At 40.8% G+C, this 19,088-nt stretch overlaps 1 protein-coding gene across 2 annotated transcripts in view; it reads left to right on the forward strand.

The window, feature by feature from the left end:
- The first annotated feature begins 3,763 nt into the window (after positions 1-3,763).
- LOC117881203 (serine/threonine-protein phosphatase 2A catalytic subunit alpha isoform) overlaps positions 3,764-19,088 on the forward strand; it is a 77,695-nt gene continuing 62,370 nt past the window's right edge. Inside the window, exons 1-7 of one of the 2 annotated variants that reach the window (XM_034778126.1) lie at positions 3,764-3,933; positions 5,647-5,832; positions 8,194-8,388; positions 9,437-9,615; positions 10,626-10,738; positions 13,073-13,212; positions 17,255-17,343. In XM_034778126.1, the coding sequence (XP_034634017.1) occupies positions 5,668-5,832; positions 8,194-8,388; positions 9,437-9,615; positions 10,626-10,738; positions 13,073-13,212; positions 17,255-17,343 (881 nt within the window). In that variant the 5' untranslated portion in view covers positions 3,764-3,933; positions 5,647-5,667. The remainder of the gene's footprint in view (positions 3,934-5,646; positions 5,833-8,193; positions 8,389-9,436; positions 9,616-10,625; positions 10,739-13,072; positions 13,213-17,254; positions 17,344-19,088) is intronic. The other variant, XM_034778129.1, reaches the window with a different exon arrangement.

A 19,088-nucleotide genomic window follows, 5' to 3' on the forward strand; every position in this document is an offset into this window, starting at 1 on the left:
CCCACAGAAACCCGTTCACAATGAAATGGACACTCTATGGCAATTAAAGTGTGGAGCAGAGAAGCCGCTACACTGAATCATAGTCTATATTTAAAATTTAGGTTGACGTAGCCACATCGCTCAGGGGTGTGAAAAATCCACACTCCTGTATGATGTAACCTAACCCTTAGTGTGGACGTTGACCTAACAACTGTCACTTGTTTCCTTACCTGCTTGCTTTTGCTTCCTGCTACCTATATACTTGAAGAGGAGCATCAGGCCCTTAATTATAATCCCTAATGCAGTATTTTAAAAACACCTGTGTTAGCTAATAATGGTGTTTTCTTATTACTAGATGAAGCAGATTCTAAACTAAAGCTGCTTTGTGTGCTTTATTCGGGGATCCCATTGTGCTAGGTGCCATGCAAACATATACAAAGAAATGGTCCCTGCCCCCAAAGAGTTTATAATGTAAGCCCCCCATCCTGTAAACACTTATTCACATGCTTAATTTTAATAATGTTTATATTTCCATTGTCACAAGACAATGGAACTGCTCACCTGCAAGTTAGGAATGTGCATACATGTAAGCAGGGTCAGGGCTTAATATAAAGAAACAAAAATCTTATAAAATCTTCCATTGTAATGGAAGACAGAAAGGATCTATTAAGTTAGCTAGTGCTAGTTCATACTTGCTAATGCAGAATTGTTTCCTACATCCAGGGCCAGCTCCAGGCACCAGCTTACCAAGCAGGTGCTTGGGGTGGCCATTTCGGAGAGGGGCGGCATGTCCAGCTGTTCGGCGGCAATTCGGCAGACGGTCTCTCACTCCTACTCGGAGCGAAGGACCTCCTGCCGAATTGTCGCCGCAGATCGCGATTGCGGCTTTTTTTTTTTGGCTGCTTGGGGCGGCCGAAACCCTGGAGCCAGCCCTGCCTACATCAATAGGAAATAATTCCCTCTGCCCATGTGCCAAGTGATCTCTCTTTCCTCTTTCAAAATTGCTCCCCTGACTTCCTTCACTTTTATTCTATTGCTGGTCATCTCTAATTCTCTTGCGTACCTGGCCTTCAAATTGTTTATATTGTGCAAATTAAATTATTAATTCTTCAGGGGAAGAACATTATCCAACTTTGTGTTTGTAAAAGCCATATGCATGTTTGGCCCTATATAGGTAATAGATAATAAAATAAATAACAACAACAATAATAAAAATAATAATAATGTTAGTTTAACAAAATTAATTGACTTCACTGTTGTTAATATACTGCGTACCCTTGCTACTGAGAACTCTGTGGTGGCAGTGGGGATACAATTCAGATCTCCTGTGCCAAAAGCATAGTTCCCTACTCCTTGAAGGAGACCTTCACTACATTAGCGATTGGCAGAGTACAGCCTATGACACATAGCTGAGCAGTTATGATTCCTTCCAGTAGAGGGCAGTGGTATCCATCCACACTGGCTAGTTCATTACAATATTGCACAGTGCTTTGTCCAAAATCAGATATAGTGTGACCATATCATATGGATTAATCTTAACTAATTAAGGGGATATTTTATTTTATCCTGAGATTAAAGATACATTTTAATTAATTTATTTTCTTAGAAAAATAAAAACAAAGATTTGTGCATTTTCTCTTTCAGGCAGTTATATGTAACACTATTATTTAGGTGGATTATGTGGAGGTTTTTTTTAATCAAATTAAATTCATTCTGGGTTGTATTTTAAGTTAAATCACAACTGCAATAGTCAAAGTATGCAGTTAATGTGCATGTGATTTTTGGGTTTCTCTTATAATTCCCTTGCTATGAAGATTTACCGAATCTTGGTAACCGAATCTTCAGTAAATAACCAATTTTTGGTATTTACCGAAAACCTCACTGCAGGAGTCAGTCATTTTAGACATGTCTGCTGATATTGTTATCCTGCAGTACATTGTTAAATAGACTTTAACTTGTTATTGCAGTTACATCCTATTGTATTTCACTAAGGACATTTTAGTTAAAATATTACGTTCACTTTATCATGTACTATAACTCATCATGCAACACTGCATTACAATGATTCATTATAAAATATTTTCAAACTAGATTTTTTGTCTTACTTGGTCTCATATATTTAAAACATTATTGGGTTTTTTTCATTCGGGAATGTGCAGAATAACACTGTAGTGGCTAACACAATTGTCTGGTTTTAAGTCAGTTATTGATTCTTAATTATTTTTCCCTGAAAAGGGATAACATTTGATTATGGCAGAAATTTAATCAAAAGTGGCATATTTTCAGACAGTGACATTATTTTTGTTAAAATCTTGAACAGCTCAGATTATAAACAATACATGTTTATAACATCCTCAAACAGAAAATCCTTTTACATGCAGAAATAAAGGATTTCTGCCCTTTAATAAGCCTTAAGAATGTTAAGAAATGGCAATGAAACTGAACTGTTTACTTTTATATTTGTTATGGTATTTCAAACCCTTAAAAACTTCATTAAAAAAATTCAGGCTACTGGGGCCCTGTTCCTGCAATGTCCTTGTGGAGCTTATAGCAGGATCAGAGCCTCCGTGACAAGACCTATAATATAATCTATACACCCCAAGCACCTAAAATCAAGGAATTGAAAAATCAAAGTCATCTGTCATAAACTTTTTTTTTCTTTTACAGTAGCATCTATAGGCCCCAGCTGAGTTTGAGGCCCCATTCTGTTAGGTTTTCAATAAACACATAGTGAGGGACAGTCCCTGCTCCAAAAGTTTACGATATAAGGGACCAGAATGTGATCCATTCTGTGCTCTTCTGAAGGGGAATAACTGGATATAAGGATCATGATTAGCAGCTTCTGCAAAGCCACTACTAGTAATGAATTTCAGAGTTGTAACCATGTTAGACTGTCTCACCAAAACCAACGAAGATGTGGATGTGTGGAGCACCAAGGAATGTATGTTGTACCAGCTGTAAGGCTGGATACCGCCCCAGAACCAGAGGGAGACAGGGAGCCAGATTGTGACCGAGACACCGTTTTCCAGACGGCTTCTGAGGCAGCAAAACAAAGTAATGATTGAGCCCTAAATGGAGCAGGTAAAGGCTGAGAAAAGAAATATAACACGCTGCCTCCCAAAATATTAACATAACCATAGCCCCGTTATTTTTACCAAGCCCAAAGAAGTAGGTATTTTATCACAACCTTAACTCTAACCTCTGGATTTTAAAAGTGCATTTTTGTTATCTTGTTTTCTGTCTGTAATCATAAATATATTAAGAGAGCTTGTTCAGTAGGACAGGTTACTTCATATATGTATAGACACTATAGGAGTTCATAAGGTGCTCAGAACTGCTGTTTGTTTGTTGCATATGTAGATTAGCGAGAACAGTGCCTGGCATGACCTGTCCGCGGCAAACCCGCACATGACTGCCCCAGGCTGAGCCCGACTGATGTGCGAACAAATATAACGTCGACGTCACACGCGTCCTTTTGCCAAGGCTGGGGGAGAACAGGGCGCCCGAGTCTATCCCGTGCGTGGGCAGGGATGCTGACACGCATGACTGTGCCCCTGCCCACGCTCTGTGTTGCTTGTCAGTGACGTGACAGGCAGCTGCGTCGCTGTCGCTCCCGCCCCCCCCCCATTCCGCCAATCACCGGCAGCCCCCCCCCCCCCCCCCCCCCCCCCCATTGAATCCCACCCCCAACTCTGCTCCAGTCAGAGCCCCGTCCCCTGCTCTCCCCCGTCCCCATTACCACCCCCAACAGCCCCGCCTTCTCCCCCTCTGCCGCCCAGGACCCCGCGCCTTGCCGTCACTTCCGGCTGGAACGCTGTGAGGTCACGGAAGCACCGCGGCCCGTGGGCGGATGCTGCGGGCGCTGTTGCTGTAGCGGGTGGTTGCTATGGTAACAGGGCCCGTGGGGGAGAACCGTGCCGAGCCGGGCCCAGCATGGAAAGCGGGCTCGAGCAGGTCAGGTTAGCTCAGGGAGGCTGGGGCTTGGAACTGCCCGGGCCAGGGGGAGAGCCGAGGGGCTGGCAGGGGAAGCGGCTGCGGCAGGGAGGCAGTGATGGCGGCTGGGGGAAGGGGCTGGTGGCTAGGCTCGGGGTTGAACTGGCTGAGTAGCTAGGGCTGGGGGAAGACTGTGCTGGGCAGGGGCTGGTGGCTGGGCCGGGCAGCAGGGGATGTTGCCGTGGCTGGGGAGCGGGGAGCTGGCGGGAGGCTGGGGGATTGTTGATTTCGAGCATGAGGAGCAAGGGCTCAAGTGAGGAGTTTTTCCAGTGTCTCTCTGGGATTGCGAGGGCAGCTGTCATCCAGTCAGGGCCCTCCTCAGGTGTGTAATAAACCTGGCAAGGCGTGGAATGTAACTGTTCTCTCCCCATGTATAGCCCTAGTAGTAATTGGGAAGAAGGGGGGGCGGGGGGAGTTGGACTCTTCCTGAGGAATCATGTGCCCCCGTGTGGGGGAAGTACAGATACTGCACTAAGAAACTCCATATAAATTCCTAGACAGTTAGATCAGGGTTTCAGGGAGGATTTGGTTCTCTTTTTCAGGCATTGTGGGTGTGGGCAGTTGCTGGGAAGAGTTTCAGGTGAGAGACCCATGTGAAAGATTCTGGGCAAAGGGTAGCTAAGGTCTGTCTGGATTCTCAAGAAGCACCTGCCACCCATAAAATGACGGAGGTTATTTTTGAAACATTTCCAGATCACAGAGTTTGAGAGAGTGAATCACAGCGTTATTCTGGTTTGCTTTCACCACACCCCAATAAATGTAGTGATTTTGACCTCACTGACTAGTCAGTGAAGGAGTTGTGATTTTCTCATTCTTATGCCCCTTCCTCATTTGTAGATAAGAGCAAATTTTGTGTATTCATGTAATCAGTGGTATAAACTATGCAGAGGTCAAATTATTCTTGTCTTGGTTAAACCCTTTATTTCTTGTAATATTTTGAACAACTATCTTATGCACCTATACTCTATGAAAGGAGGATGAACTTTTTAATAACTAAATGTGGTGAATAAATTTATCATGAAGTATGGCTAAATTAAAAACTTGTGGAGATATTCAGGAATTCCAAACGGAGATTATAAGGGAGGCCCTGCTCTCTGACCAAAGGAGTTTCCAGTGGGCTGATTTTGATCAACGCTCTTTGGACTATGATGTTTATTTCACTGTTGGAGTGAACTTTCTGAAATATGTTAAATTTGACTTTATTTAGGTTGTTCAAAAGTCGTCTTGTTCATTCTTTGCCTTACCTTTACATTTTTTAGACTTGTATAATGATATGAATATTATCGCACTAACTTTGCCTCTTATATTGTTCATGATTTAATTGTTCATTCCTTTCCTTTTAATGAGCGTTAAATACAAGAAGTGTTTTAAATGTACTGTTATTTAAGAAGTTTCTAGATATTGTCTATAACACCAGTCCTGCAGTTGACCACTTGATTGAACTGGGAATGCACATTTGAGAAAGGGCCTCATCCTGCCGTCCAATCAGACTATTATTGTTCTTACTGGGATAAATTTCACACATGGAACCAAATATTTAAAATGTACAATGGAGTTATTGCTGTCTGTAGGAGTAATTCACCTTGCTAATGTTGTCTGCAAATTATAGTTTAAGAAAACTAAAAAATAGTGTATGCCTCAAAATAATTTTTAACATTTTCTCTTTCTATGAAGAAATAAAAATCAGACTGGAAGATGGAGATGTACGAGACCCTTGGCAAAGTGGGAGAGGGGAGTTATGGAACAGTAGTGAAGTGCAAACACAAGGAAACAGGACAGATAGTAGCCATTAAGATATTCTATGAGAAACCAGAAAAATCTGTCAACAAAATTGCTATGAGAGAAATAAAGTTTCTAAAGGTTTGCTTCTTTTGCTTTAATCATTTTGTAAATCAAAAGGGAAAGTGCTTAGAAATAAAATTTGCATCATTATTGGTGTATACCTGGACTATTAAACACATAAAATATACCAAGAAAAAGCGTGTTATTTGACTTATTTTATTGCCCAGCCTTTTAAAAAATAAAGTGACTATAAAAAGTAAAGTGAAGATAAAACTTGTGGCTATGATTTTAAAAGAAACTTGATAAGTTAAACACTCCATATTTATGAACATATTAACCTTGTGTCTCTAATATTTAAAACAGTAGAGAGCATGGATATGAATTTTGATGGGCTTTTAATTTGCCACAATTTTGCAGACCGTTAATCCACTGTGTAGTCTTATGGACTTCTGCACTGGCACAAAAGTCTGCTGGTGTCAGCTTTTGATGCAGTTGACATGGATAAATTTGTAATTTCTTTACCCCTTGTCCCCAAAAATTGTGTTTCAGTCTATTGCGATACATGGCAGCTTTGCTGAAGGTTCTCAACTGTAAGAGAAATATTAAACACATTAACTTCTTTCTACCAATCTACATACATATTTGACTTATAAAATTAAAACATTCCCCATTTTTAATATTGGGTTGGGAGTCACTGAGTCCCATGCTTGAGTCTGTCACCGATTTACCATTTGACTTCAGATAACTCATGTGCATTCTCTTTGGGACTAGATCCTCAGCTGCATCAGGAAACTGGGTAGGAAGAGCAAAAGTGGCTGCAAAGCCAGTTTTTTGTGACTTTCCAATCTAAACTCCAGGTCTGCAGCTCTGAGTGGTGCCTAGATCCAGCAGCCCCAGGGAGGCCACTCTGGGAGCTGCACATCACCAGAATACAGCAGTACCCAGACACCACTTTCCCCAGGCCCTTTCTCCAGTACATTTCCTACAGCCTACACCATCACCACAGGGGTGTGATGTAGTCGTCATCCCAGTTCTGTGCCACCTATTCCTTCCCAGAGATTCCCCAGCATCATTTTGTGGCAGTGAAGGAGTTTCCTAGTCCCCTACCTCCCCCGAATGCAGTGGATTCAGGGGAGGTAAAAGCAGTGCATGTGGAGGATCCTGCAAGAAAGTTAATGCAGACATAATGTATTATGTTTTCTTGTTAAACACATTAGAGATGGTTTGGGACAGATTCCTGTTTGACCTGGCTTGCCCTCTTCTCTCTCAGCCAACCTAGTGTTTGCAAATTCAAAGCCTAAGATTTAAATTCATTTTTTACAGTTGAATGACTGCGTCATAAAGTCTGACTCTCAGCACCAACCCCACTCATTGCCCTCACAGGACATTTATTTTTTAATTTGATCCTTATCAATTTTTAATTAAGACTTGGCGAAAGTACAAAAAAACAGATTCTATGCCAAGGGCCTGATCCTCCAATTTGTATAGAAGTCAAGGGGAATAAAGGCTCTAGCTCTAAATCTTGACTAATTTCCATGTGCCTTAGTAGTATTAATCTGAATGGATGCCTCTATAACTGAGAATGTAACCCAAAATTATTCAGAATGGTTAGAATTAAAAAGCTGAGACACATCATCTTTGTAGTCCATTAATAAACAATTAATAAAACTTTAAAAATACTAAAACTAGAATATAAATAAAAATAGAATATGGAGCTTAATGGGAAATGGTGCACATTTTTAACAATACCAGTTTGACATGAGGCTTTGCATCTTTAATTGATCAATGCAAATAAAGTGCATGTACAGGAGTTTTTCTTACCTTCTCTCAACCATTTCAGTTATATTATTCCTGGCTTATCCCCCTGTAACTGACAGCAGTTTTTGGTTCACCGTTAGTGAGCTCTGACAAAGGGGGGTGGGAAAGTTCTAGCTTTTATACCAGAGAAGAAGTTGATTTTCTGGGGACTTGAAAGTCTGTACAGCATGGATTTTTTTTTTATTTTTAATTAGGTCCAGTGGTTTTAGCAACTCACTGGAGTATATTAGCAAAAACAACGAGGAGTCCTTGTGGCACCTTAGAGACTAACAGATTTATTTGGGCAGAAGCTTTCGTGAGTTAAAACCCACTTCATCAGATGCATGGAGTGAAAAATACAGTAAGCAGTATAAATATTACAGCACATGAAAAGATGGGAGTTGCCTTACCAAGTGGGGGGTCAGATTCAGCTTCATTTTGGCAAAATAGCTGAATAGCCTTGGTTTAAATGTTGGGGGAAGGCTGGAGTAGAGGGAATAAGAATTTCTGAATATTTACAAAATGATGTGAATCTTTCATGACTACCCTTGCAAGTATGTCTTGGTCAAGGAGAAAAACTATCCCAATAGAAATAAATACTGAAAAGCTACAGTAGAATGTTTTATTTTCTCTCGCCAACAGCAATTTCGTCATGAAAACCTGGTCAACCTGATCGAAGTATTTAGACAGAAAAAAAAAATTCATTTGGTGTTTGAATTTATTGATCATACAGTTTTAGATGAGCTACAACATTACTGTCACGGACTGGATAATAAAAGACTTAGAAGATACCTCTTCCAGATCCTTCGAGCAATTGAGTATCTCCACAGCAACAATGTAAGTACTTTGTAGAAGCTACAAAATAAGGCTAAAAGAAAGTGGTGTTATGTTTTCTGATTACATTTTTTTGATTTTACATAGTGTTTCATCTTCCAGAGTTTGAAAATGTTAATTCCATATTAAAATATTATAGTTTCATAATAATAGCCTAAATGCCTCCAACTGAATTTTGATTTTTAGAACTGAAATACTTGTGCAGTAAAAGATGAAATACATTAAAGGGTTAGCCATTAAAGGGTTAGGTACTGTTATTCTCAGGGGTGGGCTGTATCCACACTGTTTTGATCCAGATCTAAACTTTGGTTCTGAGATGTTTGGAGCATGGGTTATGGTTCTTGTCCATTTCTGATTATTATAGCTTTCTTATTAACCTACTGCACCATTGTATCCCCCAGTTTCAGATTTTCAGGGCCATTTGCTTACAGCCAGGAGCGGCGCCAGGGCTTTTGCAGCCCTAGGTGGCAGCGCTCCGCCTCTAAGCATTCAGCGGCGGGGGGTCCTTCCGCTCCTCATCTTTGGGGCACTTCAGCAGCGGGTCCCGGAGTGAGTGAAGGACCCGCCGCCGAATTTCTGCCGAAGACCCGGAGCGGAAGGACCCCCCCACCGCTGAATTTCTGCCGAGGGCGGCAAAATGCTGCCCCCCAAATCCTGCCGCCCTAGGCGACTGCCTAGGGTCGCCTAGTGGAAGCGCCAGCCCTGCTTACAGAACATAGCTCTTCACCCCAGCTCTCTCTGTCTTTTTGCAGTTTCTTCCCTTGTCTCCAGGGTGCCTATTTTTTCTGTTTCTTTATTTTGAGGGGTGCACTGTTACTTCTCTTTTTCTCTCCACCCCATACACATTAGGCTGTTGCCATGCGTAGCAGTAGCAGACTATGGTCTTCCCCTCTGCAGACAATTTTGAGAATTTAGGACACTGTATTGCTTATTGTGATCCTAAAGTGGCAAAATGTATATGTTTGTTTCAGTCCATGCTCTTTGAGAGTAATCTTTTTTGCAGAATCCCTTTTATTATTAAGGTAGATTTGATTTTCTTTCTTTTGTCCAGGTCATACATCGTGATATCAAACCTGAGAATATCTTAGTATCACAGACGGGAATTACTAAACTATGTGATTTTGGTTTTGCTCGGACATTAGCTGCCCCTGGTGATGTTTATACAGATTATGTGGCCACACGATGGTACAGGGCTCCAGAACTGGTATTAAAAGACACCACATATGGGAAGTATGTATTTTTATTTACATATCTTATTATTAAACTGGCATGGAGCAGCATTGTTAGAACTTACACTTTTTAGAGCAATATAATACTGTTGACAAAAAGCCAGAAATTAATTTGCTTGTAGGTGAAACAATTTTCATATAAAAATCATGTTAAACCAACAAAAGGATTTAAAATCACTTTGACAAATCAAATCTCTAGTAACTCGACATAGTAGGGGAACGTTTGATGCGCTCTGTCACATATTTTAAAGAGTGACTCTTGTTTTGCTAGAGGAGAGTAAAATAATAACAAAATTCATTCCCAGTACCCAACAAAATACCCACATATATGGGGTCACATACATGCATTTAAGACTTGATCTTGAGCCGATTGAAGTCAGTGACAAAGCTTTTACAGACTTCAGTGGTACACGGTGTACCATTAAATAGAATACTCTAATTTTATAGACCATGGAGATTCTCAATATTTTTATATAGTTCCTAGACAGATGGTAATCCTTTAAGTGTTACAGCATCAAAAACATCATAATCTTTAATCAGATTAGGGCTATTGTCTGAGTCTCAAAAAGAAGATTAAGAGAAATGTCATGAAACAAGAAACAAAAATATCTGGCAATTTCATATGAGAATGCTAATTAAAGTTCTGCTGTTAAGTATGACTTTTGGAGAATAATGTGCCAAATTCACTCATAATACATGTTAATGCTACTACACAAGTTTAAGGACTGTCTTAGTTGTTTTGTAGCTATATTAATTATAAATCTTAATATACAGTTCCACAATCTAAAATATCTTCACAATTAATTACAAAATAATACTGCAGCATTTAACTGTGAAATTATTTTAAAGTGTGATTAATTATGTTTTATCCTTTTATATTGTCAAATATTCTGTTATTTTAGAGGTATTTAATTTTAAAAAATGTTCTTTTAAAATATCAGCTCTCTTTAAATATGTTTTATCTTAGCATCAGCATTATTGTTGAGCACTTTGTTCATTTCCTGATCTTAGACCTGTGGACATCTGGGCTTTAGGTTGCATGATCATTGAGATGGCCACTGGAAATCCTTATCTACCCAGCAGCTCTGACCTAGACCTGCTCCATAAAATTGTGACAAAAGTAGGTGAGTATTGCTGATGTGTAATGCAGACAGTATTTAAGAAAAACATTGACATGTTTTAACAATTGGATTGCTGTGCTATAGAATCATAGAATGTGAAGTGGAAGAGACCTTGAGAAGTCATCAACTCCAGCCCCCTGCACTGAGACAGGAACAAGTAAACCGCCTAGACCATCCCTGACAGGTGTTTTTACAGCCTGTTCTTAAAAACCTCCAATGATGGGAATTCCACAACCTCCCTTGGAATCCTATTCCGGAGCTTAACTACCCTTATAATTAGAAAGTTTTCCCTAATATCTAACCCAAATCTCCCTTGCTGCAGATTAAGCACATTACTTGGCTTACTTTCAGTGGACATGGATTACAATTGATCCCTGGCTTCTTTATAAGATCCTTTAACATATTTGAAGACTGTTTTCAGTTCCCTCCTCTGTATTCTTTTCTCAAGTTTAAACATGCCCACTTTTTTAAAACCCATCCTCACAAGTCAGGTTTTCTAAATCTTTTATATTTTTCTTTTTGCTCTCCTCTGGACTCTCTCCAATTTGTCCAGATCTTTCTTAAAGTGTGGCACCCAGAAATGGACACTGCACTCCAGTTGAGGCCTCAGCAGTGCCAAGTAGAGCAGGACAGTTACCTCCCAGGTGTCTTACATACAACACTTCTGCTAATACACCACAGAATTATATTAGTCTTTTTAGCAACTGCATCACATTGGTGATTCATATTGAAACTGTGATCCACTGTAACTCCCAGATCCTTTTCGGCAGTACTACTACCACTAGACAGTTATTCCCTATTTTGTAGTTGTGTATTTGATTTTTCCTTCTTAAGTGAAATACTATGCATTTATCTTTATTGAATTTCATCTTGTTGAATTCAGACCAATTCTCTAATTTTTCAAAGTTGTTTTGAATTCTAACCCTGTCCTCCAAAGGGCTTGCAACCCCTCCCAACTTGGTGTCATCTACACATTTTATAAGCATACTCTCCACTACATTATCCAAATCATTAATGAAAATACTGAATAGTACTGGACCAGGACTGGCCCCTGCAGGACCCCACTAGATACACCCACCCAGTTGGAAAGCAAACAGGGCCGGTGCAAGGAAGTTTCGCGCCCTAGGCAAAACTTCCACCTTGCCCCCCCCCGCCCCGCCGCCGGTCCCCCCCCCCCCCCCTCGCCCTGCGGCACCCCGCCCCACGGTAACTCCCCCCCTCCGGGGAGCCGTGCAGCAGCTCCCACCCCACCTCAGCTCTGCTCCGACTCCTCCCCGAGCACACTGCCCCCGCTCTAATTCTCCTCCCCTCCCAGGCTTGTGGAGCCAAACAGCTGATTGGTGCCGCAAGCCTGGGAGGCAGGAGAAGTGGAGCAGCGACGGCGCGCTCGGGGAGGGGTCGTAGCAGAGGTGAGCTGGGGTGGGGAGCCCGGCGGCAGCTCCCCCCCCGCCCTGAGGCACCCCTGCGGCAGCTCTCCACCCGCCCCCGCCCGTGGAGCCGTGCAGCAGCTCCCCACCCCAGCTCACCTCTGGTCCGCCGCCTCCTCCCCGAGCACGCCGTCCCCGCTCTAATTCTCCTCCCAGGCTTGCGGTGCCAAACAGCTGATTGGCGCCGCAAGCCTGGGAGGCGGGAGAAGTGGAGCGGCGGCCGCGCGCTTGGGGAGGAACGCTGTAAAAAAAAATTGGGGGCACCGCTTTTTGGCGCCCCCAAATCTTGGCGCCCTAGGCAACCGCCTAGTTCGCCTTAATGGTAGCACCGGCCCTGAAAGCAAACCATTCATAACTACTCTTTGAGTACAGTCTTTTTTTTCTTTTGCACTGAGCTTCAGACTTGTAGCAACATAAGTCCTGTTTATTTTATTCTCCTAACAATATGAAACTGTAGGAAGGAGAATTCTAATTGTAAAGATGAGTGAAGATCATTTCATAGTCAATATCCTTATTCATGCTGCTGTAGTAGTTTGTTCTGATGACATGAACTGCAAAGATGGGGGTAAAGCCTCATCATCTGCAGGGCTATATATGTATAAACTACTTCATGCATCAAACTGCAAATATAATCTATAGTGCAGAACAAGTCTTTACTGCAGGGATCTGCTTTTTATGTAGCTTTCCTCTTTGGGAGGGGAAGTATAGAGGGAAATTTAGCAATCTAACATTGTTGAATATTTTTCAGCTTTACTTTGAAGCCTAAAGGCATTTTTGCTGAGAGATTTTTAATTAAGCTTAGCCATCCTCATGAATAGTAGAATAAGAGTATTGTGTATATATACTTAATTATATGTATTTGATTTATTGGCTGCTCACAGTGAATTTTGAAAACTATATTTTCTTTCAGGGAATTTGACACCTCATCTTCAGAGTATTTTTATAAGGAGTCCAGTTTTTTCAGGGGTGGTCCTTCCGGAAGTCCAGCACCCTAAAAATGCAAGGAAAAAGTATCCCAAGCTCTGTGCATTACTGGCAGATATTGTTCATGTATGTTAGAAGAGGTCTGAGTATCATGCTTGCTGATGATTATTATTTGTAGCCGTGCCTAATGTATAATATCATGTTGTGACCAGGGTCCCAGTGGGGGCCAGCTGAGGTTACCCAATTAGGGTGAACTGGAAAGAATGGAGCAGACAAACCCCAAAAATGGTGGATAATTCAATACTTAGATTTACCAAGCCGACACTAAACAGCTTCTGTTATACCTTACTGATTACTCAGAAGTCCAAGCAACACAGTTCCCTTGAAGTAACCCTGCCTCAGGCCTCCATCCAGGTACCCAAGTCAAATATGATGAAGATTTCTGAAAATCTTATTTTATCATATAAAAGAAAAGGTTCTACCAATCCCAAAGGATTGGACACATTACCTCTGAGATTACTGAATATTCCAGATCTCACCCAAATACATGCTTATAGCCAATTCTTATTAACTAAACTAAAATTTATTAAAAAAGAAAAGAGAGGGAGTATGGTTAAAAGATCAGTATACATACAGACATGAGTTCAGTTCTTGAGGTTCAGATACATAGCAGAGATGATGAGCTTTGTAGTTGCAAAGAGTTCTTTCAGAAATAGTTCATAGGTTATAGTCCCATGTTTATATTTCAGGGTGGTCCAGTCAGAACTGAGATTGGATCTCAGTCCTTATGGCTTAGGCATCCCCTGCATGAAACCTCAAGCAGATCTGAGATAAACAGGATGAGGACCGAACGGTCTTTTATATAGTTTTCTAGCCTCCAGTGGACCATACAGTCCTGGGTAAACAATAGGCTTTTGATGTAACCTTCTGCTTTCTAAACATCACCAGTAATTCGTTACACACATTAACTAAGAACAATTTATTCATTAGGTAGTCTATCATAAACTTCAAAGAGACATATAGACAATGACATTACTTCACTCAAGATTCATTAAATCAGGGGTCTCAAACTCAATTTACTTTAGGGCCAGTGCCAGTCCTCAAAACCTATCAGTGGGCCAATAATGTAACTGAAGATGGTGTTCAGAAAAGAAAACATTTATATTGCATTTTTTATTTTGAATTTCTTAGAAATAATAAAACTGTCATATGACTTTATACAATTCTTCGCCTGCCAGAGAGTTTTTAGTGCTTGCCAGACACCTGGCAACGCTTCAGTTCTGTCAGTTTGTTGATGTTTGGCCTCAGTGATTGAGCAGTTGAAACCTTCAGGATTGCAGCAAGGTGTGCATCAGATAGTTGTGTTCAGTATTTTGACTTGTTTTTATAGTCATTGTGGAAAAAAGTGACGCTGCTGCCATGGCTGATTCTGCCTGGCAACAAATGATGCTGCCTCCATGGCTGACTCTGCCCGGTGACTAGTGAGGGTATCTCTGTCCCTCTCCCCCAGCCAATGGGAGCTACGGGGGGCGGTGCCTGCAGCAGACATTACCGGCAGCGTGGCTGTATGCGTCTCTCATTCAGGGGCTGCAGTGGGGAGGTTCTCCAGCTGCAGATGGCCTGCGGGCCGGGACTTTGAGACCCCTGATCTAAATGTTAATATTCCCTTTTGATCTCTGAATTAGTAGCTATAGGGACAGACAGGAACTGTCTGTTTACATGGGTAGCATCTAAGATACACACAATTAGTATCACTTCTAACAATATAGGTTTGCATTTCAAAGTTTTAGCCTACTTAGCCATAGACTGGCCCTAATTACTATTTCTAACATGTCTTTAAAGGTCAGCATTGGGTTAGTTAGTCTGCAAGCTGTTTAACCCTTTCTGGCCATGAGTTATATTTTGTATAAGATTTGTTGCAATTATATAACAGTGATAGCAATAATGATTTGCATGGTTATATTTTAATTAGACAACATCACACATGTACAAGCCAAAATTCCTCTAGCAAACCCTTAATGACCCAATCCATCCACGTTGGTCTGTTTAGAGCTGGCATTGAAAGTCAATGGGACTTATGCTCCTAAGTCACTTAGGTGATTTTTAAAAATTCTACCCAATGCTATACAGATATGTACTGTTTAATTACTATATTCACTACTGTACAATTACAGAGAGTAATAGTGGAAAAAATGAATGCAATTTTTTGGAATACAGCAGTTCTTTCTTTGGCATTGGAAAATACTGCTTGTTTCAAGAAAATGAAGAATCTCATTCATTCAGTGAAAGGACCATAAGCCAAGTTTTCTTTAAGTGGATGAATTATAGCACTCACAAAATGAATGATTACACAGACTAAAGAGGGTATAGTGTTGCAGGATTATTCCATTCTTCTCTGCCTAGTTCTGTTGCATTGTACATATACCTCACAATTTCAGTAGGAAATCTATTGTGAGAAGAAATTGCCAATAGTGCTAATTATGGTGGTTTTGTGATACTGATATATTTTCAGAAGGGAATAGGTTGTGACCACCAAGCTCATTTCATTTGTGATCAAAGGCAGCATTGAACACAAGCCTCAGGGGAGGGAGTATAGTTTATATATTGCATCACTTCGGCTCAACAAAGCTCTTTTTTTTTTTAAGTTTAATCTACAAAACTTGAGAGAGCAAACAGGTGAATTTTTAGTGGATTTCTTTTAGCTCTCTGTGTGTCTTTACAGAGGCAGTATATAAGAATATTGTTGAACAGACCCATCTCAGAACTACTCATCCTGATCATCTAGTTAGTTGGGGATGCAGGATATTCTCCATTAGTTAGGACCCATTTTCTAAGTTGATCACTCCAGAAAATGGAGTTACAGATGTGAGACATAGAAAGGCTGTGGTAATAGAAATATTGACAGAAGGATCTCTGACAACGATGTGAACTGTTTGGTGACTTCTCTACTGGGTGCAAAGGTGTTAAATCTCCCAAGACATCTAGAGACAACATGGAGTAAGTGATGAGGATTGTGGTCATGGTAGAGACATTTAGATTACTGGGGAAAGATCTAGATTAGTAGTTTTTTCTGAAATGCTTCCCACACCATGCTTGGGCAGCAAGACAGAAGAAGCTTCAGATTCTCAGTGCATAGATGAAAATAAGGGGTAAAGGAGAGGGATTTACATTTACTGGGCACCTAGGACCTCTGAGGAAGGAGGAGCATATATAGAAATGATGGGCTTCACCATAATCAAAGTGCAGGCAAAGGAAGCTACCACACTTTTGGGATATTATTTAAATGAGGACCTGGGAGAAAATTAACAGGTGCTGAGGAGAACTCTGATTGGACAAAGACATCTGGAAGACGTGCATGTCAGTAATACAAAGATAACTCTGCATCTCGTAAAGGATAGGACATAAATTATAGAGTAGAGTAGAGGAAGGTCATGTTGAGACTAGTTAGGTAAGTTCCAGAATAGCAACAAGGTGTGAGAATAAGGAGTTAAATGAACATAGGCACACAATCAAAAATAAAAATGGAGGGGTCAGATGCTTGGCCACTTAGTCTTCTTTGATAGTGCAAAGTGGGAAAGCTGCCCTGAAGAGAAAGCAGAGGAGCCCTCTGGAGGGAGAGAATCCCTGGTTGACGTAAAGTTGCCAGAACTTGCTCTATGTAGGAGGCAGGAGGAATATGCTGTGGAAATCTTTAGACAGTAGAGCAGTCCATAGGGGACCATTCCAGCCAGTATAATTTAGAGTAACCTGTGGGCCGTTGGCTAGCCTGAGGATCAGGAGGGCATAATGATGGCTTAGAGCCATCTTCCAACCAACCGACACTGAGCGAAGTTTGGCTACAGCTAGAGATCTGTTCCTAAAAATATCTTTACCAACATAAAAAGCTTTACAGTGAAAATAAATAAACTAGATAGTATAGCAGTAGAAGAGGACCTAGACATAATAGGCATTACTGAAAAATGGTGTAATGACAAAATAATCAATGAAATAATGTTATACAGGACTTTCAACTGTACAGGAATTACTGATTAGAGCGTAGAGGCAGTGAGTAGTGTTATACCTGAAAGATGCTTTAGACTCTAAAGAGATATAATACACAACATTGCTTACATTATGCGGTATGTGATTTAAAAAGTCCTTCTAAAATAACCTCTCTAATATTTTGCAGGCTTGTTTACAAATGGATCCCACTGATAGGATCTCATCTACAGATCTGCTGCAGCATGACTATTTTACTAGAGATGGATTTATTGAAAAGTAAGTATTTTGTTGGCCAATAAAACATAAAAAGCCCTAGTTTCAGCTTATTATAATTTATATGATTTTTGTAAGAGTTACAGTAAATAGGGAAGTACATGGTATACAAATATACAAGGGTAATAATTTAGAACAAGTGTATTTTTGTGAAGCTATAGGAACATTCAATGATTGACTGTTTTATTCCTAGGATCTAAAAGAATTCAACATCCTTGTAGGTAACAGATCATGATGAAAGTTGTGCTTCATTAAGTACTTGTGCCAACTCTGCCCAGTTGGTGGGTGTAGGGTAGTTGAGGACATAATTACAGCTGTTCTACCCGCCAACAGTAAACCAGAGATGGGAATAAGAATATGGCAGTGTCCCCAAAATTGAACATGAGGTTTTTAGGAAAACTGTTCTATAAGATAAACTGAGAAATCTTAGGTATTATGTCCTCCCAAAAGGCTTTAATACAGGGGTGATTTCACAAATTCCGATCATGTCCCTACCACACTGGGCCGGATCCTCAGATGTTGTAAATCATCATGATTGTGTTGACTTTAATGGTGCTATGATGACTTACACCAGCTGGAGGATCCAGCCCTTTGTCTGTCATAAAGGTATCTCTGCTAATTTTGTATAGGTCACAGAAAGTGAATTTTAACCCCTGTCTGACATATAATTGAATATTCCTGAGCCTTTATATAACATAAAACAAGGGACATTTTACTTCTTTGTAATTTTTATTTGCTTATTTGTACAGCTGGTATATTTTATAAAAGTAAAAATAGCAAATTAAATGGAAGAAATCCTGTCATGCAAAGCACTGATATAATTACAGAAAATTAGAAAATACTGTCAAGAACAGAAATAGTAATGTATGAAGCTACACATCTAACTAGAAAAACAGTATTGTATAATTATACGTGGGGGTGGTAGTGCTGTCTATTATTAAGGTTGCCCAACACTTCTCATTATAAGACCTGGTTTTCAGTTGCTTATGACGTTGCCAAACTTTAACTGCTTGGGCTGCAATTTTACATGCCGGGTGTCTACCACTGGCTGAATTTTTCTCAAAAATTTCAGCAAAAATGGTTCAGTTGTTTCTGAGACTAAAGCAAGGGAAAATATGTTGTTTTGCCTGTGTCAAAAAAATCCTGGCAACTTTTTTCTTTGAGCAGCACTGTCACACCCAGCCTTCGAGAGCAGGGACTTGAAATTTGTCTCAGGAATATGCTTTTTGCTATTGCAGTGAAAATCCATCCAAGTGTGAGCAAGTTATAAGCCTTTGCAAAATGGCAGTTTGTGTGTGCTTGAGACTTCTTTGATTTTAGTAGTTAAAATCTCCAAAAATTCTATCCTCACTGAGCATACTTCATCCCCTCCGAGCTCCTAGTGCTGACCAGACTCTGCAGACTCAGAGCCACAGAGTCCCTGAGCATGTTCCCTCCTGCCCAAAGCTCAGCGGCAAAACTGGGCTTTCCCTGTAATGGCTCCCATCTGCTCAGGCACTGATACTGAGAGCAGGTAGCCTGTCTCTTCCCTGCCTTCAGTGACCACTGGTCTCCTTACTGGCACCCAAGCAGCATGGAGGAAGAAGCCATCTGAGTCAAATGCAGTGGGGACAGACAGAAGCTGGACCGCAGGGTGGGAAAAGAGTTAAAAGGGGCAAGGAGTCTGGTGAGACTGGGACTGGAGGAGGAGGGAGAGAAACTGGGACTGGCTGGTCAAGCAGACTGGGACTGGTAATTGTGGGGAAGGG

This window comes from Trachemys scripta, chromosome 8 (assembly GCF_013100865.1).
Source record: "Trachemys scripta elegans isolate TJP31775 chromosome 8, CAS_Tse_1.0, whole genome shotgun sequence".
Taxonomy (NCBI): domain Eukaryota; kingdom Metazoa; phylum Chordata; order Testudines; family Emydidae; genus Trachemys; species Trachemys scripta.